This window comes from Coregonus clupeaformis, chromosome 34 (genome assembly GCF_020615455.1).
Source record: "Coregonus clupeaformis isolate EN_2021a chromosome 34, ASM2061545v1, whole genome shotgun sequence".
Lineage (NCBI taxonomy): Eukaryota > Metazoa > Chordata > Actinopteri > Salmoniformes > Salmonidae > Coregonus > Coregonus clupeaformis.
The window spans coordinates 17,849,931-17,872,915 of record NC_059225.1 but is presented as its reverse complement, the minus strand read 5'-3'; the positions used below and the strand labels follow the sequence as shown (position 1 = coordinate 17,872,915).

The 22,985-nt window shown below is 41.9% G+C and overlaps 1 protein-coding gene across 3 annotated transcripts in view; it reads right to left on the bottom strand.

Annotated features, from left to right (window-relative positions):
- mllt10 (MLLT10 histone lysine methyltransferase DOT1L cofactor) overlaps positions 1-22,985 on the bottom strand; it is a 72,473-nt gene that overhangs the window by 45,520 nt on the left and 3,968 nt on the right. The window contains exons 2-8 of one of the 3 annotated variants that reach the window (XM_041861661.2): positions 19,441-19,603; positions 13,772-13,851; positions 11,117-11,171; positions 7,097-7,206; positions 6,919-7,022; positions 5,833-5,926; positions 1,641-1,733 (exon numbers count right to left, since the gene is read on the bottom strand). In XM_041861661.2, the coding sequence (XP_041717595.2) occupies positions 1,641-1,733; positions 5,833-5,926; positions 6,919-7,022; positions 7,097-7,206; positions 11,117-11,171; positions 13,772-13,851; positions 19,441-19,603 (699 nt within the window). Of the gene's footprint in view, positions 1-1,640; positions 1,734-5,832; positions 5,927-6,918; positions 7,023-7,096; positions 7,207-11,116; positions 11,172-13,771; positions 13,852-19,440; positions 20,381-22,985 lie in introns of those variants that run through there. The other 2 variants (XM_041861662.2, XM_041861664.2) reach the window with 2 other exon arrangements.

Sequence of the window (22,985 nt, the reverse complement as noted above, 5' to 3'; positions counted from 1 at the left end):
CCCTCTCCTTTGCTCTCAGAACAGACTCAATTAAAATCGGGGCATGGACTCTACAAGATGTCAAAAGCGACCCACAGGGATGCTGGCCCATGTTGACTCCAATGCTTCCCACAGTTGTCAAGTTGGCTGGATGTCCTTTGGGTGGTGGACCATTCTTGATACAGGAAACTGTTGAGCGTGAAAAACACAGCAGCGTTGCAGTTCTTGACACACTCAAACCGGTGCGCCTGGCACCTACTACCGTACCCCGTTCCAAGGCACTTAAATATTTTGTCTTGCCCATTCACCTTCTGAATGGCACACATACACAATCCATGTCTCTACTGTCTCAAGGTTTACAAATCCTTCTTTAAACCGGTCTCCTCCCCTTCATATTCACTGATTGAAGTGGATTTAACAAGTGACATCAATAAGGGACCATAACTTTCACCTGGATTCAGTTGAACAGTATGTCAAGGAAAGAACAGGTGTTCTTAATGTTTTGTATACTCAGCGTATGTGATTATACAGATATACTAATCACAATATTTCACATTGTTCGTCTGCATAATTAAAATCTAACACTCATTTGGATGAGACAAAGTCCCACTTGATCAATAGTTATTGCTCTCGTATCCTATGGTGCCAATGACATCTATAGTGCCACCAAATGGTCTGGTGCAGCCTTCTAAAGGTTGTAGTGACTTTATATTCACACAGCTTCTAAGGACATATAACATAAAGGTTTACATACCAAATTTCATGACCCCATGTGCATATGTTCAGTTCTTAGTGCCCTGGTGTGATATGGTGCCATCTAGTGGTGTAGCATGGCCGAGTTTGAATGCAGCAACTATTCATTCTCAAATTAATTAGAGGCTAATTAATTGAGTCTATATACCAAATTTGGAGTCAATCTGATTTATGGTTCATGAGAAGATCTTTAAAGTATTTTTAGCTAGCATATGTCCTAACGTGCATCGATTAGGTACAGTGCGGCCATATTTGAATGCAGCATAAAAAAAATATGTAAGCCATTAAAGACTAATGAAATGAGTCTAAATACAAAATCTGGGGTGAATCTGACGTATGATTCATGAGGAGAAGATGATTGCAGATTATTTTGAGCATTATCGTTACATATGCAAAGAATGAGTTGTTAATAGTTTCTTGTTTTTTTTAGATATCAACACCAAATTCAGTGTGGTTCATTTTAGGGACGTCCATGATAGCGATGACAAGTTTCAAGTTGATAGGCCACTGTGGAGTGGATTTACAGTGGTTTAAATGGACACGTGAAATCATATTTTTTATTTGACAATAACGCATCCATCTTTTGACCAATCACTTAGCTTTTCTCCAACTAAGTTAAGACATGTATCTACATACTGGTGTCATTTTGTCCTATGGTTTTTGAGAATGTATTTTATCTTCGCTTTGAACCCCAAATAATTTTTGAAACCCCTGACCTAGGACATAAACTCACTCAAGCCAACTAACTTAGCTAGGGCATTTATATCCTTAGCTGTATCTCTGTGCTGTGTGTTGTTCCCTCTGTCTACAGTAGGTGAGTGTGTGTGTATGTTCAGAGAGGGCGTATGGTTGCTGTGTCCATCACAGTCACGTAGAAATAGAGTTACTAGATGTTGGGGCTACCTTACCTTGTTGTCTTGGTGGTCAGGGGGTTTATCCGAACACTGAGAGGAAGAGTCACTAAGGCTCTGAGCCCTACTACCTCGGGCCCTGCTCCTTCGCTAAAAGGTAGAGAGGAACTTCACGTTACTAGAGTAGACCCAAGCTAAATAATGACTAAATAAATACATGAAAGCTAAATAATAAAAAATAACTAGAAAGTAGACGGACAGAAGACCTAAGTTAAATAAAGACCAAATTAATAAATAAAGGAAAGCTAAATATAGGTTTATTAATATAGTAAAACAAAATATCAACAAAGAGACATGGTTGTACAAAAAAAAAAAAAAAAAAAAAAGAGGCATTATCATGAAATGGTGATTTGGAGCACAGGCAAATGCATCTCCTTCTATATTATGCACACACGCACACTGAAGGGACCCTTCCCCTGTTCTACCTCTCTCAGGCGCAATATACCAGCAGCAGACTATTTCAAGTTGATTAGATTTACCACCAATCTATTCAAGGAAACAAACATTGAGCTAGACCCATTCTTGTTTACTGTAAGAAAACACCATAATTATTTATGGCCCCATTGACCGCATAAAGAGGAGTATTAATTTCAAAACATCACAATGTCACTAGTCCCAACAAGAAGACAAATCCAGTAAATGTCACTCATCAACCCATGTGGCGTCTTATGAAATCCATTCTAATAACATTGGTTTGTCTGTCCTTGATTCCTCGTGCGTTTCTCATCTCCTCTATGCTGTACCAGCCTAATTACATCAGGCCATACAAAGCCATTACACAGGTTCAATAGCATTTCTTAACAAGCATTTGTTAACATTGTGTGTGTGTGTGTGTGTGTGTGTGTGTGTGTGTGTGTGTGTGTGTGTGTGTGTGTGTGTGTGTGTGTGTGTGTGTGTGTGTGTGTGTGTATGTTAGTGCTGAGCGATTAGTGCTTTTTGAGGTCGGTTCAGTTTCGGTTCAGTTAGTAACAAATAATCACGTTTTCGATTTAGCTATTACTTTATTTTAAATTTTTTATTAAATGCATTATGAAATAATGACAAAATGATTTGAGCTTTTTAATGGGTTTCCAAAGCAAAAAATTGTGAACATTCAATTGCCAAAACATTCAATTGTCTCTGTCTGGTCCACATTGGGTAGACATTAATAGAGAATTAGGAAATTACTATGAAATAATAAAATATTTCAATTCTGTATATAAATTAGTTATTTGATTACTATTATTTTTCATTCCTTAAATTCTTAATCTTATCTCTGCACAGGCAGTACCAGCCAGACAATCAACAATTTAACGTTATCTCTGTGCTCCCCATAAGGTACGGTCTTGGACCAATTTAGCTAAGCTAGTAGCTAGCTGGCTATAAATAGTAGCTGCCTAAGTATGCTGCAGAGCTGTCTGACGAAATCATTTGACTAGTTCTTTAAAGTAAATAAGGCATAATTTTAAGACTGCTTATTACCAACTACTACAACTTTCAATCGAGCAGAGCTACAGTGGGGGAAAAAAGTATTTAGTCAGCCACCAATTGTGCAAGTTCTCCCACTTAAAAAGATGAGAGAGGCCTGTAATTTTCATCATAGGTACACGTCAACTATGACAGACAAAATGAGAATTTTTTCCCAGAAAATCACATTGTAGGATTTTTAATGAATTTTTTTGCAAATTATGGTGGAAAATAAGTATTTGGTCAATAACAAAAGTTTCTCAATACTTTGTTATATACCCTTTGTTGGCAATGACACAGGTCAAACGTGTTCTGTAAGTCTTCACAAGGTTTTCACACACTGTTGCTGGTATTTTGGCCCATTCCTCCATGCAGATCTCCTCTAGAGCAGTGATGTTTTGGGGCTGTCGCTGGGCAACACAGACTTTCAACTCCCTCCAAAGATTTTCTATGGGGTTGAGATCTGGAGACTGGCTAGGCCACTCCAGGACCTTGAAATGCTTCTTACGAAGCCACTCCTTCGTTGCCCGGGCGGTGTGTTTGGGATCATTGTCATGCTGAAAGACCCAGCCACGTTTCATCTTCAATGCCCTTGCTGATGGAAGGAGGTTTTCACTCAAAATCTCACGATACATGGCCCCATTCATTCTTTCCTTTACACGGATAAGTCGTCTGGTCCCTTTGCAGAAAAACAGCCCCAAAGCATGATGTTTCCACCCCCATGCTTCACAGTAGGTATGGTGTTCTTTGGATGCAACTCAGCATTCTTTGTCCTCCAAACACGACGAGTTGAGTTTTTACCAAAAAGTTATATTTTGGTTTCATCTGACCATATGACATTCTCCCAATCCTCTTCTGGATCATCCAAATGCACTCTAGCAAACTTCAGACAGGCCTGGACATGTACTGGCTTAAGCAGGGGGACACGTCTGGCACTGCAGGATTTGAGTCCTGAGCGGCGTAGTGTGTTACTGATGGTAGGCTTTGTTACTTTGGTCCCAGCTCTCTGCAGGTCATTCACTAGGTCCCCCCGCGTGGTTCTGGGATTTTTGCTCACTGTTCTTGTGATCATTTTGACTCCCACGGGGTGAGATCTTGCGTGGAGCCCCAGATCGAGGGAGATTATCAGTGGTCTTGTATGTCTTCCATTTCCTAATAATTGCTCCCACAGTTGATTTCTTCAAACCAAGCTGCTTACCTATTGCAGATTCAGTCTTCCCAGCCTGGTGCAGGTCTACAATTTTGTTTCTGGTGTCCTTTGACAGCTCTTTGGTCTTGGCCATAGTGGAGTTTGGAGTGTGACTGTTTGAGGTTGTGGACAGGTGTCTTTTATACTGATAACAAGTTCAAACAGGTGCCATTAATACAGGTAACGGGTGGAGGACAGAGGAGCCTCTTAAAGAAGAAGTTACAGGTCTGTGAGAGCCAGAAATTTTGCTTGTTTTCAGGTGACCAAATACTTATTTTCCACCATAATTTGCAAATAAATTCATAAAAAATTCTCACTTTGTCTGTCATAGTTGATGTGTACCTATGATGAAAGTTACAGGCCTCTCTCATCTTGCACAATTGGTGGCTGACTAAATACATTTCCCCCCCCACTGTACCTCACGAACTGTCTCTATCCCTCGTCGTTGTGTTTATTCCTCTCCCATGCGCTCTGTGTGTAGGCTATCCGTCTCTGTTCGAGCCGGAAAGAACATGCGCAATGGATTATGGTCATTGTAGTTAATTACCACATTTCTCAGCTGAACTAGGTAGAATATTTGCCTAATGAAAACTACAACTCCCTGTAGCCCAGCGTCCCACATAGTTCTTGGAATTCAAGTAATTGAACCGAAGTCGGTCAATTAGTTGTTTAATAACCGGGGGGGAAATGTGTGTGTGCGTGTGTATTTTCCCCCTTGACGGATGTTAGGGGTGGAGCACAAAATCTGCAACACAGCAGGGGCTCTCGCTCCAAAGAGCTCTGAGGGAGTGAAAGAAGGAATGAGAGAGGGAGAGAGCATGTGTATGTGAGTGGAAGCATTTATACTGTGTCTGTGTGGAATGGTGTATACTTATGTTAATTGGAAAGCATCTCTTTGGCCACTTGTAACCCTAACCCCAGTACCCCTCACCCACAGCCCCCTACCTTCTCCCAGCCCCCAAATTCTAACCCGGCATGGGCATAGCACACAGGGAGCTGGGGGGTGGAGGGGACAAAGGGCCTGGGAGGCACTGCTGATTAGATGGGGGTTGATGGGAGAGGGAGGAAGTGGGGCTGGAGGGGGGAGAGGGATGGGGCTGGGGGAGAGAGGTGCTGGAGAGGGGGAAAGAGAGGAGGTGCGAAAGAGGAGAGAGGGAATGGGTTGATGGTTGGAGGGAGAGAGAGAAGGGAGGGAGGGATAGAGAGAGCAAAAGGTAGGGAGAGAAAGAGAGAAGAGAGGGGCTAGAGGAGGTAGAGATGAACGGATGGCTCCCCTTTCAGTAGGTGTAATTGGCAGAGAAGAATGTCAAGTCATTCAAGAAATGAAAGGTATTCCCCAGTGTGTGTGTGTCCATGGCATGGAGTGCCAGTGTGTGTAGGGGAAATGCGGGCCTTCAAAAAGCTTACAGTTTTTGTTCTGACAGACAGAGGGTTAGGAAGCAAACTAGATTCCAGGTTTTTTAGGTAAGACCACTCTTCTTCCCCCAGCACAGTAAGAACGTTAGGAAAGTGAGACAGAATACACACAGAGAGAGATAGAGAGATATATCTTACCAGTTTGCTGTAGTGGTACTTGCAGTAGCCACAGTACTTGACGTTGTCTGCGTCCGACCCCTGCTCCTCACACAACAACCCAGCAAACTGGGCACTGAGGAGAGGACAGAGAATACGTGTCAAGAGAGAGAAGGGGATAGAGAGATGTGACAAAAAGTGAAAGGAGAAGACATAAGAGACAAGATGATATACACTGAGTGTATAAAACATTAGGAGGAATGGGATTGTCATTAGGACTTGATGCTGTGGTCCATATTATTTATTTATTTAAACCTATGACACCTGTATGTTTCTGCAATTGAAATGCATGTGTGTCTACATCAAAACGTTTTATTTGATGGTGTGTATGTCTGTAAGTTGTTACAGTATGTCTGATATTTGTCTCAAACATTGTTCCCCCTGCTGCTGTCTTGGTTGGACCAGGTCTCTCTTGAAAAAAATCTTTGATCTCAATGAGACTAACCTGGATAAATAAAGGTTAAATAAAAAAGAATTAGGAACACCTGCTCTTTCCATCACATAGACTAACCAGGTGAATCCAGGTGAAAGCTATGGTCCCTTATTGATGTCCCTTGTTAAATCCACTTCAATCAGTGTAGATGAAGTGGAGGAGACAGTTTAAAGAAGGATTTATAAGCCTGGAGACAATTCAGACATGGATTGTGTATGTGTGCCATTCAGAAGGTGAATGGGCAAGACAAAAGATTTAAGTGCCTTAGAACGGGGTATGGTAGTAGGTGCCAGGCGCACCGGTTCGAGTGTGTCAAGAACTGCAACGCTGTTGGGTTTTTCACGCTCAACAGTTCCCCGTGTGTATCAAGAACGGTCCACCACCCAAAGGACATCCAGCCAACTTGACAACTGTGGGAAGCATTGGAGTCAACATGGGCCAGCATCCCTGTGGAGCGCTTTCGACACATTTACATTTTAGTCATTTAGCAGACGCTCTTATCCAGAGGAGTCCATGCCCTGACGAATTCAGGCTGTTCTGAGGGAAAAGGGGGGCAACTCAATATTAGGAAGGTGTTCCTAATGTACAGTCAGTGTATATTACATACAAATTGTAGGTTTTTGAATGAAGCTCACCATGTGACATGGAAGGCTTGTCGGCAGCCATGTTTGTTACAGGTCATGCAGGCTCCGGTGGCAGCTTTACTCTCTCTGCCCTGGTCCTCACAGATATAACACTTCTACACACACAGAGGAAATAACAGTCACACACAGAAATGTAGGGATACAAACAGACAGAGTGAAGTGTGTGTACCTTGTTGTAGCGATCGTGGGGTACAGACTGCAGTACGATGGGTTCCATGGTGGAGACGTTAGCAAACTCCACTTCTGGGATATAGAGGGCACACACCACATGGGCCCAACCTATACACACACAGAGAACAAACATCAGCACACATACTATTACCTATTCAAACACACACCACTTGGGCCCAACCTGCACACAGAGGGAAGAAACAAACAAAATCCCTTTCCATTTCAATCATTGTGTTCCTGGGAATGGGAAAGGTAGCTGACTAACTAGAGCAGGAAAGGGCAGTGGGCCAGTTGAATGAGAGGTCAGATTGTGGTGAATCCTATATCCCCCCCTCTGTTTTCTCTCTTTTCCCTGTGTTCCAGGAACAACAATAAGCTTCAACTTACAGTTGAACCTCTGACCTGCCTTTGACCTAGCCGGGGGGTGGGGGGGACAAGGGGGGGATGAGAGGGGGAGGAGGAAGAGGGTGTGAAAGGGGATGTTGTTGTTTTGAAGTCCCTCCAAGAATCTGGCAGAGGACTATAAAACAGGGCCATAAAACCATACAGTCTCCATGGACACGAGCATTGACGCACACAAGCTACTTGTTAGTTTGCAAGCTACAGGTAGAAACTTTGTACAGTTGGCTAAACATAGTGGTAAGTAGACCTAATGTACTTTTTTCTCCAACCAATACAGGCCTACCTAGCGAAGTTAGCTAACATTATCCCCTTTTCAACATTGTTTTTACGAGTGTTTAATTATAATTCCTGCTGACAGACATGATATAGGCAACAATGATTGATGGACCATGTCAAATTGGCTAGCTAGCTAATAACAGATCCCGTCAATGTGGCTAGTTAACAAGCTAACTTTCATGGGACAAACTATTGTTTGATTTGCTTGCCATCCGCACATTGACTCGGTACCGGTACCCCCTGTATATAGCCTCATTATTGTTATTTTGTGTTACTTATATATTTTTTACTTTCGTTTATTTAGTAAATATTTTCTTAACACTATTTTCTTAAAACTGCATTGTTGGTTAAGGGCTTGTAAGTAAGCATTTCACGGTAAGGTCTACACCTGTTGAATTCGGCGCATGTGACAAATAAAATTTGATTTTGATTTGATCTATAGTGGCGATGACAGTAGTACGACTGACAACTTTAACAGGACGAGGACTTGCCGATGTCAAGCTCTTTCTAAAAGTCTCATCTCTGATGAAGCAAGCAAATTATGTTGTTTGCCTAGCTAGCTACATGCAAAATGGATAGGTACCTTCACGTATCTGAAATTACATGATTATACATGTTTACTGATCATGAAAAGCAGTTACTTGCTGTAAAGATGATAGAGCTAAATGTGTGCAATTGTTTATCATGGAATAATGTGGACACCTGCTTGTCAAACATCTCATTCCAAAATCATGGGCATTCATATGGAGTTGGTCACCCTTTGCTGCTATAACAGCATCCACACTTCTTGGAAGGCTTTCCACTAGATGTTGGAACATTGCTGTGGGGACTTGCTTCCATTCAGCCACAACAGCATTAGTGAGGTCGGGCACTGATGTTGGGCGATTAGGCCTGTCTCGCAGTCGGCGTTCCAATTCATCCTAAAGGTGTTCGATGGGGTTGAGGTCAGGGCTCTGTGCAGGCCAGTCAAGTTCTTCCACACTGATCTCGACCAACCATTTCTGTATGGACCTCGCTTTGTGCATGGGGGCATTGTCATGCTGAAACAGGAAAGGACCTTCCCCAAACTGTTGCCACAAAGTTGGAAGCACTAAATTGTCTAGAATGTCATTGTATGCTGTAGCGTTAAGATTTCCCTTCACTGGAACTAAGGGGCCTAGCCCGAACCATGAAAAACAGCCCCAAACCATTATTCCTCCTTCACCAACCTTTACAGTTGGCACTATGCATTGGAGCAGGTAGCGTTCTCCTGGCATCCGCTAAACAAGATTCATCCGTCGGACTGCCAGATGGTGAAGCGTGATTCATCACTCCAGAAAACGCGTTTCCACTGCTCCAGAGTCCAACGGCGGCGCGCTTTACACCACTCCAGCCGACGCTTGGCATTGCGCATGATCTTAGGCTTGTCTACAGCTGCTCGGCCATGGAAACCCATTTCATGAAGCTCCCGACAAGCAGTTTTTGTGCTGACGTTGCTTCCAGAGGCAGTTTGGAACTTGGTAGTGAGTGTTGCAACCGAGGACAGACGATTTTTACGTACTGTGCGCTTCAGCACTCAGTGGTCCCGTTCTGTGAGCTTGTGTGGCCTACCACTTCGCAGCTGAGCCATTGTTTCTCCTAGACATTTCCACTTCACAATAACAGCACGTACAGTTGACAAGGGCAGCTCTAGCTGGGCAGAGAAATTTGATGAACTGACTTGTTGGAAAGGTGGCATCCTATGACGGTGCCATGTTGAAAGTCACTGAGCTCTTCAGTAAGGCCATTCTCCTGCCAATGTTTGACTATGGAGATTGCATGGCTGTGTGCTCGATTTGATATACCTGTCAGCAACGGGTGTGGCTGAAATAGCTGAATTCACTAATTTGAAGGGGTGTCCACATACTTTTGTATATATAGTGTACATTCCATCTATGTTTACAGTCTTCGCTGTGACCTCCTGGTGAACCCAGAGAGGAGCTGCCTCACAGCCCTGTTAACCCAAGCCTGGCTCGCCCCCTAATAAACACACACAACAGGAGCACACATCCCATTAATGAGACAAAACAAGCATGTGCTAACCACAGAACCTTGTTAGAGGCCAACAGCCTGTGTGTGTCAATAGTTGATGGGAGTACTCAAATCAAGGAGGCTCCATATCAGCGTTTCACAAACTAGGGGTTGCGACCCCATGTGGGGTTGCCTGATTTGAAAATGGGGTTGCGAGATAAACTCTGGACGAAAAAATAAAATTGGGCTTGGCTCACAGAACCGGGGTTACGTCAGGAACCTCCTGTAGCCACTAGATGTGGTTGTAATAAACAGACCAGTTTCTGTTTTCTTCCTACAAATGTGGCTCTATCTTTTGAACGGTTTAAGCTACAAAATATTATGACCCCATCAATGAAAGATAAGACTCTCAGGAACATGTATATGTCTGTTCCCCTCTACAAGGCCCACAAGCCATGCAGGACTCATTCGAACAGAGTGGACAAGACCATGCACTAAACCCAACTGTGGGAAAAAAGAACATCACTAGCTAGGTTTCCATCCTATTGCCAACAGATTTTCATGCAAATATTCTAAAACCTGCATAAAAACAATATGCTCATTTTCCCACCAGAGATGTGTTTCCATCAAATTGACTTGTTTGCGGATAAACGGCTGTGCGTGATGACGAGGTGCACATAAAAATACCTTTTGCGGTTCAATTCCCACGTACCGAATACAAAATACAAGTTAAAAGGTTTCCATCGCAATTTCAACTGTGCTGATGGCAGAAACTCGCACATGGCGGAGACTCGCACTTGAGCCTTTTACTTTCGGTTTTGGTCCACCAGCTTCAAAAAGCCGTAAAAATAATATATGTTGTTATTGAAAATGTTTTCAGCAATTTTGATGGTACAATGATTGCCTACAATATTATGTGCTTGTTTTCTCACATAAACTGAAATTGAGCGAACAGTGTAGCAACCAGGAAATGACAGAGCAATTTCTACATTGGCCGCTTGACCCGATTCCCACTAGATAACACAGCCACAAAGTCAGATGCCGGCCCAGCGGCAGAAATCAATAGGCGAATATCACAGCCAATCACAACACTGGCGGGTAAGTAATACTGTGAAGGACTATCGTTCCAATATCACTGAAATTACAATGCAAAATTATATTTAAAAATCCTTCAACGATCTGTAAGGGACACACAGTGAGACCCAGACCATTGCGAATTCACATGGAATTGTATTACTTTTTCGAAAGGAAAACCGATAAAAATGGCAGTTTAAACCTTAAGAACATTTTCCAATTTGTCACATCCCTACTCACAATATACCTATATCCCAGATAGATAGATGATTCTTACCTCCGTTATCGGTCCTCTTGAGGGCGCCGTCTTTGTGGGGGCACAGCTCACACCTCTGCAGAGAGAGAAACAGGAGGGAGGGAGACACGGGCAATTAGCAAAACTCTTTACCATGCAGATATACAGTGGGGAGAACAAGTATTTGATACACTGCCGATTTTGCAGGTTTTCCTACTTACAAAGCATGTAGAGGTCTGTAATTTTCAAAAATCCAGAAAATCACATTGTATGATTTTTAAGTAATTCATTTGCATTTTATTGCATGACATAAGTATTTGATCACCTACCAACCAGTAAGAATTCCGGCTCTCACAGACCTGTTAGTTTTTCTTTAAGAAGCCCTCCTGTTCTCCACTCATTACCTGTATTAACTGCACCTGTTTGAACTCTTTACCTGTATAAAAGACACCTGTCCACACACTCAATCAAACAGACTCCAACCTCTCCACAATGGCCAAGACCAGAGAGCTGTGTAAGGACATCAGGGATAAAATTGTAGACCTGCACAAGGCTGGGATGGGCTACAGGACAATAGGCAAGCAGCTTGGTGAGAAGGCAACAACTGTTGGCGCTATTATTAGAAAATTGAAGAAGTTCAAGATGACGGTCAATCACCCTCGGTCTGGGGCTCCATGCAAGATCTCACCTCATGGGGCATCAATGATCATGAGGAAGGTGAGGGATCAGCCCAGAACTACATGGCAGGACCTGGTCAATTACCTGAAGAGAGCTGGGACCACAGTCTCAAAGAAAACCATTAGTAACACACTACGCCGTCAGGGATTAAAATCCTGCAGCGCACGCAAGGTCCCCCTGCTCAAGCCAGTGCATGTCCAGGCCCGTCTGAAGTTTGCCAATGACCATCTGGATGATCCAGAGGAGGAATGGGAGAAGGTCATGTGGTCTGATGAGACAAAAATATAGCTTTTTGGTCTAAACTCCACTCGCCGTGTTTGGAGGAAGAAGAAGGATGAGTACAACCCCAAGAACACCATCCCAACCGTGAAGCATGGAGGTGGAAACATCATTCTTTGGGGATGCTTTTCTGCAAGGGGGACAGGACGACTGCACCGTATTGAGGGGAGGATGGATGGGGCCATGTATCACGAGATCTTGGCCAACAACCTCCTTCCCTCAGTAAGAGCATTGAAGATGGGTCGTGGCTGGGTCTTCCAGCATGACAACGACCCGAAACACACAGCCAGGGCAACTAAGGAGTGGCTCCGTAAGAAGCATCTCAAGATCCTGGAGTGGCCTAGCCAGTCTCCAGACCTGAACCCAATAGAAAATCTTTGGAGGGAGCTGAAAGTCCGTATTGCCCAGCGACAGCCCCGAAACCTGAAGGATCTGGAGAAGGTCTGTATGGAGGAGTGGGCCAAAATCCCTGCTGCAGTGTGTGCAAACCTGGTCAAGTCCTACAGGAAACGTATGATCTCTGTAATTGCAAACAAAGGTTTCTGTACCAAATATTAAGTTCTGCTTTTCTGATGTATCAAATACTTATGTCATGCAATAAAATGCAAATTAATTACTTAATTCCATCTCTCACAGTTGAAGTGTACCTATGATAAAAATTACAGACCTCTACATGCTTTTTAAGTAGGAAAACCTGCAAAATCGGCAGTGTATCAAATACTTGTTCTCCCCACTGTATACTATTGATACACACGCAAGCATGTACCCTACCTACTTTCTTTCTCTCTCTCACACACACACACACACTTTTGGGTAATAACTGATCCAACAAATAGGTGTAAGGGGGTTCCACCCCATAGCTTTCACATTCGGTTCTGTCATACTACTATGCGGAAGGGAGGGCCTAGTTGAAATCAAGCCTCAGCTTCTCCTACAGTACAAACACACTATCTACTGCCCAAGACTGCTTCCCTTTCCCATGTGTCTGTGTCTGTGTGAGAGAGTTTTTCCTCTTCCTTTTCCCGCCAGTTTCCGTCCACACAATATCAAAGGAGACTATGACAGCACTGTTTAACCATTTCTACAACCATGATGAGGAAAGGACAGACAAACATGCCGTTTTTCCCCCTATGAGAAATACTCTGGGGTGTTTCTTAGGCATGTCTGTTGCTTCCACGGACATGACCGGCTCTGTCACTGTAATATTAACCAATGTACTACTTGTTTGTTTTGGATTCTTTAATACAAGCACCACATGGTACTCTTTACTACCAGGTAGTAAAGCTGGGTGATATGGACAAAACTCCATATCACCATAAATTAATGTGATAATGCTAAATAGCATAGGTTTAAGTTTATAACATTAATGTGCAACAATTTCTTTTTTTTATCCTTTAAACTACTACTAATAGTTGTAGCCATCAATTGTCCCACTAACAATCACCCACATTAGCAAAGTTATTTCATTTCAAACCTCACATTTCTCTAGTATAGGCTACTTATCGTAATGAACAACATATGCAAAACGCCTGCGATAAGTGATCGGTGACAATTTTTGGTTTATTGTCCCAGCTCTACCATGTAGTTGCCAATTGTGTTGAATTATTTGAAGTAAGTACCAGAGAGTACCTATTTATACCACATAATTTCCTAGAAAGTACCAGCTAAATACTAGTGGAAGCTCTATCATAAAATACAGTGCTGAGAATGCATTGTTGATATTCTATTGGTCAGACTCACCACTCTGGCTGCTCTCTCCTGAGATTCACATTTCCTGCAGAACCAGGGTCCAGTGGGCACCTGCACGATGCCATAGCACGCTGCAGAGAGGACAACACTGAGTTATTAACCACAATACCCTCATATCTCACACTAGGGCTGCACAATATGGGCCAAAAAATGTGACGTGATTTTTTTAACCTTATATTGCGATTTGACTTGCGATATATCTGAAAACACTTGGGTGAACGGTTGGAATCATAAAAATAGAACAATTTATATTAAGAAGCTAAATGTAAAGCAGCATCGTTCTTGTTTGGAACAATCAGATGAGTGCATTTGACCTGACAGAACAGCAAGCAAACTTAGAGAATCTAATAGCGGGGAGGAGGAACTGCTCTGCTTGAGTGACAGGGGGTGAGGCTTTGTGTGTGTGTGTGTGTGTGTGTGTGTGTGTGTGTGTGTGAAGCAGCAGGTGTAGGCCTATACACCAAGCTCATGGTCAGACTGTTGTTGCCTGATCTGGACCATTCATGGTTGGATTGGAAACGTTTGTAGCTAATGTTCTGTAATATAACAGTGCCTTCGGAAAGTATTCAGACCCCTTGACTTTTTCCACAGTTAGTTAGGTTACAGCCTTATTCTAAACTGTATTATACAAATAAAAAATACAAATATCCCATTTACATAAGTATTCAGACCCTTTACTCAGTACTTTGTTGAAGCACCTTTGGCAGCGATTACAGCCTTGAGTCTTGTTGGGTATGACGCTACAAGCTTGGCACACCTGTATTTGGGGAGTTTCTCCCATCCTTCTCTGCAGATCCTCTCAAGCTTGGTCAGGTTGGATGGGGAGCGTTGCTGCACAACTATTTTCAGGTCTCTCCAGAGATGTTCAATCGGGTTCAAGTCCAGGCTCTGGCTGGGCTACTCAAGGACATTCAGAGACTTGTCCAGAAGCCACTCCGGCGTTGTCTTGGCTGTGTGCTTAGGGTCGTTGTCCTGTTGGAAGGTGAACCTTCGCCCCAGCCTGAGGTCCTGAGCGCTCTGGAGCAGGTTTTCATCAATGATCTCTTTGTACTTTCCTCCGTTCATCTTTGCCTCGATCCTGACTAGTCTCCCAGTCCCTGAAGCTGAAAAACATCCCCATAGCATGATGCTGCCACCACCATGCTTCACCGTAGGGATGGTGCCAGGATTCCTCCAGACGTGACGCTTGGCATTCAGGCCAAAGAGTTCAATGTTGGTTTCATCAGACCAGAGAATCTTGTTTCTCATGATCTGAGAGTCTTTTAGGTGCCTTTTGGCAAACTCCAAGCGGGCTGTCATGTGCCTTTAATGAGGAGTGGCTTCCTTCTGGCCACTCTACCATAAAGGCCTGAATGGTGGACTGCTGCAGAGATGGTTGTCCTTCTCCCATCTCCACAGAGGAATTCTAAAGCTCTGTCAGAGTGACCATCGGATTCTTGGTGACCTCCCTGACCAAGGCCCTTCTCCCCCGATTGCTCGGTTTGGCCGGGCGGCCAGCTCTAGGAAGGGTCTTGGGGGTTCCAAACTTCTTCCATTTAAGAATGATGGAGGCCACTGTGTTCCTGGGGACCTTCAATGCTGCAGAAATGTTTTGGTAACCTTCCCCAGATCTGAGCCTCGACACAATTCCTTCGACCTCATGGATGGGTTTTTGCTCTGACATGCACTCCCAACTGTGGGACCTTATATACAGGTGTAGGCCTTTCCAAATCATGTCCAATCAATTGAATTGACCACAGGTGGACTCCAATCAAGTTGTAGAAACATCTCAAGGATGATCAATGGAAACAGGATGCACCTGAGCTCAATTTCGAGTCTCATAGCAAAGGGTCTGAATACTTATGATAAATAAGGTATTTCTACAAACCTGTTTACGCTTTGTCATTATGGGGTATTGTGTGTAGATTGTTGAGGATTTTTTTTAAAATTCCTTTTAGAATAAGGCTGTAACGTAACAAAATGTATAAAAAGTCAAGGGGTCTGAATACTTTCCAAAGGCACTGTAACTCTGTAATACCAGGTGCAGACACAGTGACTGTACTGACCCAGTGACCTCAGGTAGTGTTCAAACCCTGTACACAGGCAGGCCTACAGTTCTGGGTCATGGAGGCTGGTTATGAGAGTCTGAACATGCTGCACTCCAGATACCTTTGCTGTCCTCTCGGATTATCTCACATCTCAGTCCACGTAATCCACTTTAAATCAACAGTAGGGCTGACCCAATTTAGTCGACTGTTTGGTCGATAGGCTGTTGGTCAACCAAGACTTCTTTAGTCAAGCAGTCGCAATTGCTATTTTTGTTCATGGTGCACAAGACACCTGTCTGATTCGCACCTGTCTGAGTGGACTGATCCATTGCAGAGGCCACGGGGATGGCACAGTCTATTACTCCAAGACATGTTATACTGAAATTGTATATGGTTATATTGTGTAAAAATAATGTTGCAACACTAATAAATCTAATATTATTTTATAACAAATGCGCTTTCTCCCGCGTTGGATACGGTCGCTGTCCGCGGTTCTGAAACATAATCTTCAGTGCGCCGTAGAATTGGTGCCTTTTCCTATGTTGCTATGTGCATTATAGCTAAATTAACCAGCATATTTTGATTGAGAACAATGCGGCAGAGGCAGCAGCAGCAAAGACAAGGAAACAGTCCTTGCCTTAGCCTAATTGTCTAAGAAAATTGAGGAGAGAGGAAACCCCAACTTAATTAGGTCTATAATCAATAGCCAAACTGTTAAATGTGCCTGGCTTTATAAATCATCAATATATATCTACAGAAATAAGACAGACCTTGCTTCTATTGCCTGTTTGAGTGTTTGTTTAATAGCATACTGATTCCGTGAGCACCAAGCCTCATGCAACGGCAAAATGTTGGATAAAGCATTTTCACAGATTGGGCTGTTTTTAATCTTTGCTATGCTGTAATAAAAGGCTACACAAATTGTTTTTGTTAGAACAGACTGGTATAACTTATAACTGATTTACTGTTGTTTACACTGTCCCAAACAGACAGAAAATAATATTGTAATCCAACAGCACCTGTTTGTCATACATAATATACACGCAGCTCTCGCTCCTATACCCTCCTTTTTCTTGATCTCCTTCTTATTGTTATTATTACTATTATTATTATTATGATCATCATTATAATAAGTAATGTCATTATCATTAGTAGGCTTAGTATAGCAGCCTTGTATAACCACCATCGAGCTGTAGGCCTTAGAGCGCGTCCTGTTTAGTCTTAATACTGTAACTTACTTAGGCCTATATTTCAATATATAGGCTACTGTATCAATCAATGATTCATTCGTTCGTGCCATCACACAGCATACAAGACATTCATGCTTTGAAATGTAATCAAGCATTTTAGTTTTACAATTAAATAACAACGGGAGCTTTAAATAATTAGCCTAAACAATAAACCGCAAACGAATGCATGCAATTGTTTTTAATCTGCTGTAATAAAGGCTTTATATATATTTTGTTAGATCAGACTCTCAGTTACACTTATTTATTTAGTGTTGTTTACACTGTTCCAAATGGTCAGAAAAGGTAATAATATTGTAAACTAACAGCAACTGTTTGGCACACATAATACTCACGCAACGCTTGCTCCTATACCTTCCTTTTTCTTGATCTCTAGTAGTTTCCACAATTATTTCAAATGTCTTCCATAGATCTGACTCCCCTTTCCCTCCTGAGCAACCAGTAAACATTCGCCTGTTTCGAGTTTCTTTTTCATGTCCTCCGCATCCATTTTGCTGTCACGTGTTACTGTGTTCAGAGTTTGTTATAACCAATTTATTGATGTGATTATGATAGACTATAGGTCAGGCCCTATTGGTCACATGCATGCTATGCTTACATGTTTCATGTAGAGAGAGCAAGGGTTGAGGGAAGAGTGAATGTTTTTCCTAAACAAATTAGGGATTTCAGTAACAGAACTTTTCACTCAGAAACAAGTAAGAAACGAAATGGCTGAAATGATTTTGCCGCTTTAGCACGGACAGGACAGAGCAATAAACACTTGCAGTGCTACCTTTTTGCTACAGTAGGGAGGAGAGAGAGACAATGTGGGCCAGTCACACAGGCACTGGCTATCAATTTTTTTCAGCACAGTGTGACCATCAGGCTCTTTCGAGCCATTTGTATGTCTTAATTACTTAATCAAACAGTGTGCTTAAAGCGTCAGACAAGCTCAGTACACATGTAGTTTATCTTATTCAAACACATCGGTTGTGTGTCTATTTATGAAAAAATAAGTTTTAACATTTCGATTGGTCGAAAGAACAGGACGACTCTCGGTCGACCAAGATTTTTTTTTGGGGGGGGACAGCCCTAATCAACAGAAATAATCCACTGATAATAAAAAGGGTAACGTTGTCTATTGTTGTGGACAGAGGGGTCAGCGATCGTTATAACAGTGTCACAGTGTGTTGGTTAGCTACTGATTACATTTAGACCTAATTAATTCACATATAAAATGAGTGTGTATTTAATAACAAGGGTCTAAAGCATGTACAAATAGCTGTGTTTAGTTATATGGGTATGAGGGCAGATATTCAAATCACCAGAATTATGACAACTAAGACACGAAGCATGACAATGATCACTAGTTTCTCTCTCTCACAAAGCCAAAATCACAGTATTGACTGGATACCAGTCGGTCAGCCTAGTTCTGATCGTGACTTAAGTCAACAGAATCTGAGTGCCGTTGACATTGTTGTTTGGATCTATGAAAACATCTGTCTTGTTTGGGTGTAGTGTGTTGCAAACAATATTAAGCTAGCTACATAGCCTGGTTCGTTCTGTATAACAACTTAGCTAGTTCCCTAACAGCGTGGCACTATTGTTTACAAAACGTATCTAGCAATACATAGGCAAATATGATTTAGTAGTTGGTATCATTACGGATATAATGTGGTAATGTGTATCATTGGGTAAGACAATATAGCTAACATGTTAGCTACATTCTACGAATTGTATAGCCAGGATAATATTACTGCCAATGTTGACAACTGCAGAAATTGTAGTTACTTTAGCAAACTCCATACCTACTAGATAGGAAGGCTAGCTAGGTAGCGTAGGTATGGAGTTGGCTAAAGTAATACATGTCTGTAGTTGTCAAGATTGGCTGTAATGTTATCCTGGCTATACAATTCGTAGAAATCAGCTAACATGTTAGCTACTTTATCTTACCCAATGATAAACATTACCACTATACGAACGCACAACTGTGGATTGAATAGAACTAACGTTACCTAACTAGCAATATAACCTTGGCTACTGGCTACCTGAATAGTTCGCTATCTAGCTAGCTAATAGCTAAACTAACTAGGGTATGGGCATCACGGAAACCGTTTACCGTTTAAAAACCAAACGGAAGCAAACATTGAAAACGAGCGTTTCTATTGGACAAATGCATGTAGGTCACTCCCGGTTTCGTTCCGTTTGCGTCCATTTAATAAACGTTTTGCAACAGAATCGACGTAATGAATACACCCCAGCTAACGTTGATAGCTAGCCAGCTTCATGGCAGACGATCAGCGAAAGCTAGCCTTAGTGAGTTGTTAGCTAGCTCGCTAACGTTAGTTCTCGGATGTTAGTCAAGCAAATTTCATGTTACATGCATTTGACTTTATTCGGTGTTTACCTTGATGGACTGCAACATTGCAGCCGTGACCGTCACAGTAGACGAGAGGATTTTCTGCCCAACCTCTCTCGTCTGAGCACACGCAGCAACCTCCAATCATCTCCTTCATATTATTCGCCAAAAAGTCGTTGTCCGCTGCCAGGCACAGCTCGCCGGAGACCATCTACGGAGAAAGTGTACATGCGAAGACAACAAAGATGAGCCTAAACCTTTGCAGAAGATCCTCATCTACCCACTGTGACAACGCTTTAGGTCCCACTTGGCCGAAAGGTCATGTTTTAGTCGTGTTTACATTCCGTTTCGACACCGTATTTTTTCCACTTCAGCGAAGGCTACACACGGCGCGAGCGAGAAGAAGCGGCCCGTCGGGAAGTGGAAGTGCGTAATCACTAATGGCCCGTGACAGGGCAGAAAGGATGGATGTGATTGGCTCAGAGAGTGTTGCCAGTGTGCGTGGCGCCATTTTGACTCCACATGGCCTTTTAAAACGAATGTGTTTGCTTTGGAAACTTTTGTAACGCTAGCTACTGCCATGGGTGGTTTTTACAAATGGTGAATTGCGATTGGCAACATTGTATCCACCAAATACCAACATGAGGTATTTAAAAATATGAATTATGCCTACCTTATCATTTAAAAAAACACGTATGACTATTACTCCATTGTTTGTGTAGGCTATTGTTGTCATTGAAGATTTTGTAAATAGCCTAAAGATGTAGGTAAGGCCTATAGTTTAAAACCATGTTTAGAAAACCTAGACATAATTTTGCTCTCAAAGAATATAATGTCATTCATTGAGCACTAAGACACTGTAGGTATAGAAATCAAATGCTATTTGCATATGAAAATGTCATGGTGCATTGCATGATGCATGTGTGGTCCAAGTTTTTTGTTGGTTGCACACACTATTAGCCTATACACATCTGACAGTGTGCCCGCTGCCTTTACATTAGGCCTGAATAAAACATAGACGTGTTTGTTTGTGTCACTGTCATTGCCTTGCCAATTAGGCCTATATGTCATCCTCTGTGTGTGTGTGTGTGTGTGTGTGTGTGTGTGTGTGTGTGTGTGTGTGTGTGTGTGTTGCAAAATGGATTAAGGAATAGGCACAGTGAGGGAGAAATGTATGTGGAACTACTCTTGGGTTAGAATGAGTGGGGTAATTGTATACAGTCAAATTTGCTCTCAAACATTGCTGATTGATACTTAAATTAGAGAAAAACATGAAATAATATTTTTACATATGTGTTTTTGTCTTTAACTCTTGGAAGACTCAATAGTCAAATTATGAGCTAAAATAAATCCCAAATAATCTATTAACTGTTTTTTTTTTACACAACTGGGCATATCAAATCAAGATTTTTTTCAACATTTTGTATTTTTATTAATCAACTCAATAAATTACTTCCCCTTTACACACATGAAATGCAAAAGCACACTTCTTTAAACAAGATTGCATTTCACTTTTGTTTTAAACGTTGTAATGACATAATCTTGGTTGAATCAATCAGAGAAACTGCACTGTGCATGGATATATTCTGCACGCGCTCTGCTGGCGGCTTGCATCACCGTCCGGGAGCCCGCTCCCTCCCGGTTTGGTTTCCAGAGAAACGTAATGACTTGCCAATAATGCGCGAGAGCACACGAGCGTCTTCCTGTGTAATATGGAGAGCGAGAGGTCCCCGGGAGTGGGCTCCCTACTGTTGGCTTTAATTTCAAATTGCTCAAATGCTCCAGTCCACACTGGGCTCCGCACAAAACAGGGGGAAAATGGGAAGAGGAGGGAAAAAGAAAAAGGAAAAAAAGTGAATTGTGTGTGGCAGGGGAAAACCTATTAGAGTTGGCGAGAACAAAGGAAGGCGAGGGGGGGCAGCTGTAGGAGGGTTGGAGGCTACTGAAATAGCAAATTATTTTTACAACTTGCACTTGATTAAGTCTAAGTCTTTCCGTGCATGTGCTCTCTTCGTGCTCAGAGAGAAGAGGGTTCATGCATTGGCGAGAGAAAACGACCTATTCGCTGCTTCCTATTACAATTCAGTGCCTCTATAACGGGTTTGCTTATGGTAACAATATAGCGAGGTTATCTATTGGCTTCATTTTAGTGACCAACACATATAACATATAGGCCTATAACAAACATAGGCCTATTATGTTATTAGGTCTATACGTTATTTTGTACTAAATAGTAGGCTAACCTTGCATGCACACATTAAATTAAGATTTTAACTTTTTTAGGCCTATAGTCTAATCCATGGCACAACATCACAGTTACTTTTGGTCATGAGCCTATATACAGTTCAAGAACTTCGGTAACCTATATTTAATTAAATCGTGAATATCCTCAATATTTCAAATTCCAAACTTGAAAATGGGCTATACATTTTTGAAAGTATTTAAAAATGTATTTGATAAAATAGCCTACTGAACTGTAATGTCTTCTTGCATCAACATCACATTTTACCATGTAAAATGTTGTTGGGAGTTCCACACCTCATGTGACTTGTTATTGTTTGTTGTGGTTGGTGTTTGAGACATGGGGGTGAGCTTCATGTTTCACTCTGACCTGACAGATGTTATCTCCACTGATGTAGTACACTGTAACGGTTAAAGAGAGACATTTGGAAGGAGAGACATTTCTACATCTGACCAACTTTCCCAAACATGTTTTCTGTCAAGCAGTGCCATGCTTCTTTGGACTCGGATCCAAATTCATCCAAAGGCTGAACATCTATTATGGTTGATATCTTGCATTTGATCTCAGATGTTATATATTTCTAGGTAAAGTTTTGCACATGTTTAGAATATTATTTATGATGTATAGTATTTGTCAGGGTCAGGTCTTTCCTGTTGAGAACCTCGACAACATAGCAGTGTGAAATGAAACCCTTTTAAAATGAGAAAAACTAAAAATGAATTTACCCCATTCACATTTCCAAAACAATGCATCTAAAAAAAAAAAGGAATGTTCTTCTCTCGTATTACACTTGGCCTATATGGTTTTTAACCGAATTAAGTAAACCACATAATTATATATTTATTGTCTTTGTCTTTACACACCCCTTTTGTATCGCTTGTCACATTCCATTAACTGTAGGCTACGTCTATAGGCCTATGCTCAATGATTGGGGAAATTGTTAAAAGCCTAAATATTTTTAAAGCTTAAAAATGTAGGCTACAATATCAATTATGAAAGGGAGATTTTTTTTCCTGAGTCAGTGACATGACAAAAAAATAAAACCTCGATCTAAGAAATGTTCAATGTTGTGTGAAAGAAATTGGGAAATTAGTAAATAATAAATATGTCTGGTAGGCTGCTTTCAACGTGTATTTTAATCGTTTGGACAGCGTTTCGAACCAAACTGGGTCTTCCTCAGTTTACCCTCTAGTCCAGCACCTGGGTGTTTTTATGGATGTATATACCATCCTACAAAAGACATTTGGAAAACACCATCTACTATCAATGAATTATTGTATTAAATATGTCCTCATCATGTCCCCCCACATTGTAGGCTACCACTTCAGACAAATGATGACCAACAGTATCT